Source organism: Coloeus monedula (genome assembly GCF_965178545.1).
Source record: "Coloeus monedula genome assembly, chromosome: 11".
NCBI classification, from domain to species: domain Eukaryota; kingdom Metazoa; phylum Chordata; class Aves; order Passeriformes; family Corvidae; genus Coloeus; species Coloeus monedula.
The window spans coordinates 11,795,981-11,806,717 of record NC_138791.1 but is presented as its reverse complement, the minus strand read 5'-3'; the positions used below and the strand labels follow the sequence as shown (position 1 = coordinate 11,806,717).

Below are 10,737 nucleotides of genomic sequence, written 5' to 3'. Positions count from 1 at the left end.
CCCGCTGGTCTGTGGGGGTCCCCGCGTGTGCTGTGCCCCCGAGCCCCGCTGCTGATTCCCGGCCCCACCGCCCGACCCCAAGCCCCGCTGTGGCCCACACCCGGAGGCGGCCAGCTCCCACCCTGGGGAAAGCCGCTGTGGGCCCCCGGGGCAGACGGGCCCACGGCACGGGGCGGTGGTGAGGCGGTCTTGCTCTGTAACTTTATTCACACGGGGGTACCCTGCAGCCCCCGCCCCACCCAGCGCTGCGGGGGCAGGTGGAGGCTGGGCGGCAGGAGGCTGGGTGCTCTAGGGGGGTCCAGGCCCCTCCGGGGGATCACTGGCAGGTGTTGTAGATTTGGACCTGCTGGTTGATGGTGGCCAGCACCTCCCTCATTCTGGCCTCCAGCCCACCCAGCTGGGCTGCTTTGGCGTCCAGCACCCGCTCGTTCCGCTCGTACTCCTCCTCCAGCACTGCAGGGACAGGGAAACATGAGTCAGCCTGGTCCCCACCACTGCCCCCACCACCACCCCAGCATGCCCCCCTGGTCTCACCTCGCAGCCGCTGCAGCTTGTCCTGGGCGTCCTGCAGCAGCCCTGCAGCCTCCTCCCGCAACTGCTGTGCCCGGCTGCCCGCCTGCTGCGCGCCCTGCGCCCGGTGCTCCACCAGCTCTTGTGCTGTCCGGTACCGGTCCCGAAGTGGCCCCTCCAGCACCTGCTGGGCAGCGGGGCTGGTCAGCGGGATCCTCTGGGGACCCCTGCTGCCACACTGGTGCTGCCTGGTCACCCACCTGCTTGGCCTCGCTGGCTCGGTCCCGCGCAGTGCTGGCTGCCTCCTGGGCACGTGTGGCTGCCAGGCTGTTGTTGGCACGTTTCACCTTAAGGGCATCAGTCTGCCTGTCCAGGAGCCCAATCTGCTCCATGGCACCCGCCAGCTGCTGCTCTGCACTTCCTGTCTGGGTCTGCATCTGGGGATCGGTGGCATGGGGGTTTGGTGTAGTCACACTGAGTGCATGGTGGGGATGGGGTCCCATGGTCAGAAGGGATGGGGCTCTTACCATGCTAAGGGCTCTCTCGCTGTGCTGGATGTCACCAGCAGCTTGCTGCAGTGCCTGCTCAGCCATGCCCTGGGCTCGCCGCGCCTCCTCCAGTGCCTGCCGCACTGCCTCAGCTGTGCCCCGCACTCCCTCTGCACGTGACCTGCGGCAAGACGGCAAGGCTTCAGCACAGCCTGGGCTGGGGGTCCCTGGAGGGATTGCATCTTCACGTCCCTGGGCTCACCTGGCCCGCTGGGCATCCTGCAGCAGCTGCCCAGCCTGATGCACATCACCAGCCGTCTGCTCCAGGATGGCATCCACACTGGCCAGGCTGCGCACCCGTGTCTTGATCTCCTCGGCCAGGCGGTGGATCTGGGCCGGTGAAGCGGGAAGTGACAGCTCCAGTACCCGGCTGGCTACCACCTCAATGCTCTCAGGATCAGCCCCCTCCTCTGCAGGTAGAAGCAGTCATTGTGTTCCCTCCGGCATGCCAAGGTGGAAGGAGCAGGCAGACCAAAAGGCAGAGTAGAACATGGGACAGGGCACGGAGGCCAGAGATGGCTGGAGGGCACAGGATGGTTGAGGCAGGGCAGGGACCATGCAATGCAGCATGGGGAAGGGGTGGCAGAGCCCACATGCAGTGTTGGGACAATGCAGTGCGGCACAGGGCAGGGTCAGTGCAGTGTGGTGCAGGTGCAGAGCCACAAAGCACTGGGCAGGGGTGGCCAGCCCTCCCGGCATGCCAGCACTCACGGCTCAGGAAGGCCTTGACATTGCTGATTAGCTCCCTCAGCTCCTTGTTGGAGCTCTCCACACGGGCCCTGGTCTGGTTCGCCTTGTCCAGGGCTGCCTGCGCTCGCAACCGGGCCTCGTCTGCCTTCCCCTTGGCCTCTGCCACCTGAGCATGGGCAGAGACCCTCGGTGCCAGCCCCAAGGGCTGAAGAGTGTGGCTGTGCCACCAGATTGCACCAGCACCCGTGTGCCACAAACCTTGTGGGAGAGCTGGGCCATGTCGCTGGCAGCCTGACGCAGCTCCTCTTGGGCATGGCGTGCCCGGTCCAGGGCGCTGTCAGCCTTGGACACGGCTCCACCACAGCTCAGACCGCCACAACGTCGTCCCCCATTCTCATCCCGGCACCCGGCACCCCCACAAGGGCTCTCAGCACAGGGCACATCACCCGCTGCACCGCAGACCTGCAAGGCAGCATGGGATCAGGGCAGCCCTGGGTACCGCTCCCCCAGTCCCCTCCCTAGGTCCCACCTTCTCGTTGAGCGGGTGCAGGCTCAGTGCCTGTGCCCTTGCTGCCAGGTCCATCAGTGCCCGCCGGCTGGCCGCATTGTGGCGATTGAAGTCATCCCGCTGGCTGGCCAGGAGCTGCTCAGTGCGGTGACGGGTGGCTGCCGAGATGCTGACAGGGCTGGGCACGGCACGGGTGGAGGAGTCTGCCTGGTGCTCGGCCTCCCGCGACTCCCCATAGGACTGGCGAATACTGTCATAGGCACCTGGGGTGGGGCAGGGGCACTGTCAGATCCCTGGCCGTGGCCTGACCGCCCTGGCCTGGCTCTGTGGTATGGCTCACCAAGGAAATTGGAGGTCTTGAGGGCATGCAGCTGCTGTTCCAAGTACTGCAGGCTGTGGTTGAGGGCACGGGCGCCCCGGTCCACAGTGTTCAGCACATGGCTGGCATTGAAGTTGGCATCCTGAGCAGCTGTCAGTTCCCCTTCCACCCGTGTCAGCCTCTCAGTTGCCTCCTCGATCTGCCGCCTGCAAGGGAAGCGGGTGAAAAGCTGCCCCCAGGGCTACCCCGGGAGCCATGCCCTGTGCCAGGTGCTCACCGCAGCCCCTCCATGGCATGTGTCAAGTGGGTAGCAGTAGCAGCAGTGGCGTTGCGGGTGGCCACCACATCACGTACAGTGGCCAAGTTCTCCTCCAGCCGTCGGAAGGTGCCCTCAAAGGCGCCAGCAGCCCCGGTGTGCTGCAGGAGGCTGGCCCGCTGTGCCAGTGCTCGGGTGCGGGTGGCCAGATCCTGCACCACACGGTCCCAGTCCCCGAAGCAGGGGTGGCAGGGCTGGCAGGCAGGGAAGGTACCAGCAAAGCCCCGGGCACACTGGTCACAGCGGACTCCAGAGATGCCAGGCCGGCAGTCACAGTGGCCGCTGCTGCGGTGGCACTGGGCACTGGCTATACCACGGGGGTCACAGTCGCAGGCTGCAGGGAGAACAGTGTCAGGGCACCATGGGGCCCACTGTGGTCCCCCTGCTGGCACCAGCTCTCACCTCGGCACTGCTGCCGTGGGTCGCCCCAGTGGTGCTCCTGGCAGTCGGTGCATGTCCGGCCCCCAAAGCCTGGCCGGCAGGAGCACTGCCCTGTGAACTGACAGACATGGCATGGCCAAGGCTGGCACTGCTGCAGCACACCTCCAGCCCCATCCCATCCCCCCAACCCCTGTCCCTGTCATGTCTCACCTGGTTGCAGGTGGGTGTCAGGGAGTGCTGAGGGTGGCAGGCGCAAGGCTGGCAGCCCTGCCCACTGGCCAGGTTCCAGAAGTTGGGGCTGCAGCGGTCACAGCTCTGGCCCTCCACATGGGGCAGGCAGTGGCACTGCCCGCTGTGCCTGTCACAGTGGCACTGCTGCGGCCCACAGGTGCTGGGGTCAGTGCCCAGGGGGTTGCAGGAGCAACCTGGAACCAAGAGACACTGAGCAGAGATAGAGATGAGAGAATGAGGACAGGGATGGGGATGAGACTGGGACGGAGATAGGATGGAAGTTCTGATGGGGACAGAGCAGGGGTGGGATGATGATGGATTAGGGTGGAGGCAGGATGGAGACAGAGATTGGGCAAGGATGGGGTTGGGACTGGATGGAGGTGGAATGGGAGCAGCATGAGGACCACTGGTGGGGATGGGATGGAGATGGGACCAGGATCAGGAATAAGGACAGGATGGGGACAGATAGACAGCAGTGGGGATGGGATGGCAATGGGGACAGGAATGGGCATGAGAATAGGATGTAGATGGGATAGAGTAAGTTGGACATGGGGACAGGGACTGGGCCACAGTGCTGGGCCTGGGCAGAGGAGACAACCTTGTTCCAGGGCAGGGCTGCAGGGACTCCACAGCACTGTGTACAAGCAGGGGCAGCCATGGGTGCACATGGTCCCCAAGGGCATGTTGGGCCCTGGAGACAAGTCTGTCTCGGCATGGCAGCGGGTACTCACGCCTGCAGCTGTGTCGTGTGGCATCTCCATAAAAGCCGGGTTGGCACTCAGCACAGTGGGGCCCTGCTGTGTTGTAGAGGCAACGCAGGCACTGCCCTGTGCGCCGGTCGCACGCCTCTGGGTCCGTCACATCGATGTTATCGTGGCACTGGCAGGGCAGGCAGCGCCCACCCTGCAGAGGGTCCCCATAGTAGCCAGGGGCACACTCATCACAGCGAGAACCTGCTGACACAGAGTGCTGGGCAGTGCCCGGGGACAGGGCACCCCGGAGGGCACCAAGTGTGCTGTGGCAGGTACCCACCTGTGTACCCAGGGCTGCAGTGGCAGACGACCTGTTGGGAGCGGCTGTCTTGGTAGCAGGAGGCAGCAAAGTGGCGGGGGGTGCTGGGCCCCTCAGGACAGGGGCAGGGCCGGCAGTGCTGCCCGGAGCCCAGCGCTGGGTTCCCAAAGTGTCCGGCTGCGCACCTGCGGGCAGGAGGTCAGCAGGAGCCGGGGCTGCTGGCAGCATCCTGCCCCAGTTTGGGCACATACCCCACCTACCTCTGGCACCTTTCACCATCTGTGTGGTCACGGCAGCGCAGGCAGCTGCCTGTCCGAGGGTCGCAATTCTCAGCATGCCCGTTGCACTGGCAGGGCCGGCAGACAGGGAAACCCCAGTGGCCAGGCTGGCAGCGGTCACAGCGTGGGCCATGGGTGCCCTCACGACAGGGGCACTGCCCTGTGGTGCTGTCGCAGATGGTGCTCACTGAACCCTCACGGCTGCACTGGCATGCTGGAAAGCACAGCACCCACAGCGTCTGCCCCCGAGCTGTAGACAGCATCCCTTCCCCACGCCCCCAGCCCTGGGGTGCCCAGGCTCCTCTCCCACTGGCACTCACGTCGGCACCCGCCAGGCCCAAAGCCGAAGGTTCCCGGAGAACAGCGGTGACAGCGCCGTCCCATGACATTGGGTTTGCACTGGCACTGCCCGCCCTGGGGCTGGCACTCAGCGCTGAGCGAGCCTTGGGGATCACAGAGGCAGGCTGCAGGCAGAGAGCGGGGTCAGTGTCAGCTGCTGTGGGACAGGGTGCAGGACAGGGTGCGGGTACTCACGCAGCGCCCCGTCATGCAGGAAGGCTGAGAGGCTGTGCAGGAGGCTGGAGCAGGGCTCAGCCACAGGCGAGGGCCCTGCAGCGTGGAAGGGCTGGGCACAGTGGTACCGCTCAAAGGTCTCCCGGCGCTCCATGGAGCTGGGGTCGCCCGCAATGAACATCTCCAGCGAGGAGTAACGGGGCAGGAGCACCAGCTACAGGGCGAAGTCAGTGGGGTGTCATGTCCCTCTCTCCCTATGGCTGCATTCTATCCCCCTGAAGGGTTGCTGCCCCCATCCCACTGCCCATCTGCCCCTCACCGAATCGATGAGCACACTGGCAGTGGGATCCTGCCGAGCAGCAGCACAGCCCAACTCCAGGCGGAGGGTGTAGGAGATACCCTGCTCCAGACAGATGGGCTGGGACAGCACCACATACCTGGATGGGGGCAAAGCAGAGCTATGGCAGCCATGTGTCTCCAGTGAGCCCCAGCAAAGCCTCACCGTACTGAGGTGCTTACCTGGCACCAGAGGGGAGGCTGGTGGAGAGCTGGTCATCGGCAGGGATGGTGTTTCCACAAGGGCTGCTAGCGGAGACGGGGTTGGGGCGCAGCACCTTCAGCCCCACCTCCTGCCAGGCCTCTGGGTGCTGATGGCAGAGAAGGGGCAGTGTCAAAAAGCCTCACCATCTGGAACTCCCCACCACTACCTCCCAATCTGGCGATCCATCACACTGCTGGCTTCACCATCTGGTGCTCACCTGGGGCTCATAGCGGATGACCACATCATACTCAGTGGAGAAAGGCACATCACTGACATGAAACTCCACCCAGCCGCCTTCCAACATACGGGCAAAGCCTGTCCCTGTCCAGGAAGCTGGACGGTCTGTGGGGGGCTCACGCTCCACCACCGAGCCCTGGTGCAAGCAGGTGTTGTGAGATGGGACCACAAAAATTGCCTTGGCCAGCAGGCACTGCTCTGCCCTGGGTAGGGAGGCAGACCACTGCCTGCTGGTTTGGGGACCACCGCTCTGCTCTGCCTGATGTGCTCCCCAGGGACACCTTTATTCCTTACCTGATGCAGCCGTGCATCCTCTGCCTCATAGGTGTAATGATCCAGGTTGATGTGGTAGAAACCAGGCTCCACCTGTTCACACTGTCGTCCTATCACATGGCTGCGGCACTGGCACTGCCCTGTCCCCATGGCACACCTGGTACCCCAGCAGCACCATCAGCCCTGATGCCAGCAGGGGTGCCCCTTGCCCTCTGCATCCCCACAAAAGACTCACAGGTTGTTGCGAGCACCTCCCACATCGCAGTCACAGGGCCGGCAGCCTGGGAGGTCGTGGCTCAGTCCCCAGTGCTCGGGCTGCAGAGGGCAAGGGTGTTAGAGAGCAGCTGTCTGTGTGCTATAGTCCTGAGCACTGTGCATGGACCCTGGCACAGCCCACTCACCAGGCACTGGTTGCAGCTGCGCCCGGTCACCAGTCGCTTGCAGAAGCACTCTCCACTGACAGGGTCACATCGGCTGCCATCAGCCACCGTGCCACGGGGGTCACATTGGCACCCTGCACGGAGAGCCAGCAGCTTCCAGCAATGCCAAACAACATGCCTGACCCCAGTAGGTGCCACCCCGGTACCTACGCCGGCAGCCCTGTGGGTTGTTGGTGCTGAGGCCGAAGAAGCCAGGTTTGCAGCGGTCACAGCGGGGTCCAGCCACGTGCTCCTTGCAGCGGCACTGCCCCGCAATCAGGCCCCTGGCTGGGTCATCAGCACTGTCGCACAGCCCACCATCCAGAGAACCCTCGGGGTCGCAGTCGCAGGCTGGGATCACAGGCAGGGTCAGCACCGTGACCACCAAAGCACCACCCTGCACAGCCCATCCCACACTGACCTCGGCACACCGCGGGGTCCCGCAGGTCCTTGGTGGGGTCCTTGTAGTAGAAGGGCTTGCAGAGGTGACAGCGACGGCCCATGGTGTTGTGCTGGCAGCCATCACACACAGCCCCACTGGTGTTCCCCGTGGCCAGGAACACAGCCATGTCAAAGTGGCACCGCCGCGAGTGCTCATTGCAGTCACAGCCTGCAGGGACAGCACCAGGGCACGGCATGCGGCACCACAGCTCACACCTGGCAGGCAGCACCCCCAGTGCCAAACCTCCTCTGCCTGGACTCTCCTTACTCTGATATGCAGCACCACAACCCCAAACCTCCCTGAAGTACAGCCTGCAGCACCCCAAACACCCCCAGCCAGTCTGCATGATGCCAGTCACCACCAAACCACATCCCACTGTGCAGCACCCCAAAACCCCTGGCACAGCACAGCCTGACAGCTCTGGCACCGGGATCACTGTGCCAGGAGCCGGTGCCAGCAGGGGCACTCACGGCGACAGGCGTTGGTGCTGGAGCCCTCGGCTGGGCGCCAGGGCAGGTCTTGGTAGAAGTCCTCGCAGCGCTCGCAGTTCAGCCCCTGGGTGTGGTGTTTGCAGACACAGCGCCCGTGCACCTGCCAGGATGCCACGGTGAGGAGCTGCGGGACTAGGTGGCACAGCTACCCAGCTCCAGCAGGGCACACGGGCCTGGCTCACCCTACCATGCCATCGCTGGTGGCGGGGGCCCCGCTGAGCGGGGCGCACTCAGAAGCGTGCCCGTAGCAGAAGCAGTTCCCGCGCATCACCAGCTCATAGAGCGCGTAGTAGTACTTCTCCCGGATCTCCCGCCGTGAGTCCAGCAGGTTGTCCCCCAGTGTGTGCAGCTTGGTGAGGTTCACACGCAGATTGGTGACACGCAACAGGTCTAGGGCAGGGAGAGATCCATGTTGGCATAGGGTGCCTGGGCACGTCTAGGCACAGCTCACCCCTGCTGGGCACAGCTGAGCTGGGCTGGGCTGTGCATGGCATAGGAGGCTCTGTGCGTGGTTCAGAGGAGCTGGGCATGGCTCTGCTCTGCTGGGCATGGCTGGGATGGGCTGTGCACGGCATGGGGCATCCATGCAGCGCTGCACGCTATCAGGCTGGGCTGTTGTGGTTTTCTGTATCATACAGTATTGGCCCAGGGCCGTGCATGGTTTGGCTCACAGGCACGTGGTTGCACGTGGCCAGGCTGGGCTATACGTAGGTGTGAGGGTTCAGCTCCCACACACGTGGCTGTGCGAAGTCTGGCTGTGTATGGGCTGGGCTCTGCACCCCGACAGCAGAGGCAGGCTGAGACCTCCCCAGGGCAGAACAACACCCTTGGCACAGCACCTTTAGATGTCTTAGAGCACTCACCATTGGGGGCTGTGCCCAGGAGATGGCTGTGCCTGGTGGGCGCAGCCTGAGGGCCCTGGGAGGACAGGATGGCTTCCCCAGAACTGCAGCTTCCCAGCAGCCCTGCCCTGCAGATTCCTCCCCTCCTGCTCCCAGTCTAAATTTAGCCTTGGGTGATTAACCCACTGTGTCCTGTGCCCAGCCTGACTCCCCATCTCAAACCACAGCTGGTGCTGGGCTCAGTCGTAGCACAGCCGTCCCCCTCCATTTAACCCAATGCAGCCTGACCTTTAGCTGCTCTCACAGGGCAGGGTGCAGGAGGGGCCCAACACCCCACAGGCTGGATCGGGTCCTGACCCCAGTGTAGGGCCCAGAGCAGGGAGAGAGCAGCCAAAATAGCTACGCCCAAAATAGAGCAGCCAAGCAGGAGCCCACATGGCTGGCAACTCACTTTGGATGGCAGGGCTGTAGGGGTCCCGGATGGGGATGGCAGGGTCCAGCACGCGGTAGATGACCTGGGAGGGACAGTAAGGTGATGAGAGCAGTGCAGGGGGTCCCCTGACCCTCCTGGGATGCTACTAGGGCCTCACCTCCCCCTCAGTGGAGGGCTCGATGTCAGAGTAGCGGGACTCGCAGACAATGTCATCAATGCGGCGTGGGGGCCCATGGGGGACATGGGGAAAAGAGGCAGCGCAGTCATAGGCGAAGTAGCGATACACCTTCCAGGTGTGTCCAAAGTCGGCCGAGCGCTCCACCAGCATGGCCGCAGGACGGAAGGTCTGCAAGACACTCATTTGGGATGGGGGCCAGCCCCACAGTCCCAGAGGGCATGTTCCATCCTGTCCCATCCCAGCCTGGGTACCCACACGCTGGCACCCACCTTGAAGGTCATGATGAGGTGGGTGAAGTGGAACTCAGCCTCCAGGTCCAGCTGGATGCTGACGTGCTCCACACCTGGGGATGACAAGTGTGACAAGTGGAAGCACCCACTCACAGGTCCCGGGGGCTTGTCCCCCCCAGCCGGCAGTGGTCCAGGGGTGCGGCCGCGGCCACAGGCTGAGTCACACTTCCTCAGTGTGGGAGGAAGGGAAGGAGAGCCCCCCGGGACAGGACAGGATGCTCCACCACCCCCACCCACTACTCACCGTTCTCTGACTGCCACCAGGCTTTCTTGGGGCGGGGGGCAAAGCTGGTGACCACGTTCTCGATGCGGTGGCTGTTGGTGTTGGTGCGGGCATCGTAGGGCCGCCGCGAGTCGCAGATGAAGCACTTTTTCTCCTCCTGCGAGTTGGGAGGCTCAATGATGTGTGTCCCCAACCCTGTCCCGTGCCCCCCATTCCTCGTCCAGTCCTCCCGGGCCCCGCCCCACTCACCTGGAGGTGGCTGACGATGCAATAGGGCTGAGGCCGGCGCAGCCCGCAGGTGGAGGTGGCACTTAGGCGGGCTGCTCGCCCCACCAGCAAGTCCCCGGTGGCCGGGTAGCAGCTGCCGCGGGCACAACCCTGGGGGGAATCGGGGGCCAGGGCCACCCCCAGCCCTGCGAAGCGGCGGGTGGCTGAGGGCGCTGCGGGGCGCGGGGGGGCCCGGGGCTGGGACTCCCCCCGCCGCGCCCGGGGCCCCTTCCGCGGCCGCCCGGAAACAGGGCGGAGGGGCCGGGCCGGACCCTGGCGCCCACCGGCCCCTCTGCGGCGGGGGGCGCGGACTCACCGGCCAGCAGCGGCAGCAGCAGGAGGGCGGCGGGGCTCCACTTCGCCGAGCTCCGCATCGCGGGGCGCGACGGGGCGAGACGGGACAGAAAGGGGCGCAAAGGGGGCGCTCGGCAGGTGCCCGCCGGTCCCGTCCCGTCCCGTCCCGTCCTGACCCACCGGTTCCCCTTCCCGTTCCCGTTCCCAGTCCGGTCCCCGTCCCCGTCCCCGTCCCCGTCCCGGTCCCTCCCGGCCCCTCCGAACTGGGCGGCAGGCGCAGCGCTCGGGGCTGCGCGGAAAGCGCGGGGCGGATCCCGGCTGGAGCGGGGAGCGGGCCGGCCGAGGCAGGCGGGAGGAGGCAGGAGCAGGCTAGGGGACGCACACACATCGGACACAGGCACACACAGTTTAGGGCTTTATTTGCAGGCGCGCCCGCACTAAAGACACCTGCAGAGTGGACGGGACCCCCGGGCTCGGGGACCTGCGGGGCGGCGGGGCAGAA

The 10,737-nt window shown here is 65.1% G+C and overlaps 1 protein-coding gene across 2 annotated transcripts; it reads right to left on the bottom strand.

The window, feature by feature from the left end:
* Positions 1-189: 189 nt before the first annotated feature.
* Positions 190-10,435, bottom strand: LOC309577016 (laminin subunit beta-2-like). Of its 2 annotated transcripts, none has more exons than XM_082288675.1 (33): positions 10,258-10,435; positions 9,924-10,087; positions 9,696-9,831; positions 9,431-9,504; positions 9,141-9,329; positions 9,002-9,065; positions 7,896-8,098; positions 7,688-7,808; positions 7,197-7,385; positions 6,947-7,126; positions 6,758-6,870; positions 6,592-6,671; positions 6,378-6,513; positions 6,064-6,219; positions 5,825-5,952; positions 5,625-5,742; positions 5,327-5,519; positions 5,113-5,256; positions 4,775-5,006; positions 4,536-4,699; positions 4,235-4,459; positions 3,483-3,697; positions 3,294-3,390; positions 2,853-3,225; positions 2,597-2,781; positions 2,278-2,519; positions 2,007-2,210; positions 1,770-1,914; positions 1,261-1,468; positions 1,038-1,179; positions 771-947; positions 535-694; positions 190-453 (listed from the first exon to the last, which is right to left on the bottom strand). In XM_082288675.1, the coding sequence occupies exons 1-33, from the start codon at positions 10,313-10,315 to the stop codon at positions 317-319; spliced, it is 5,352 nt and encodes a 1,783-aa protein (XP_082144801.1). In that variant the 5' UTR covers positions 10,316-10,435; the 3' UTR covers positions 190-316. The 2 variants fall into 2 exon arrangements, with proteins under 2 accessions (XP_082144801.1, XP_082144802.1); XM_082288676.1 differs by having other exon boundaries at positions 4,235-4,456.
* Between the last annotated feature and the right edge of the window lie 302 nt (positions 10,436-10,737).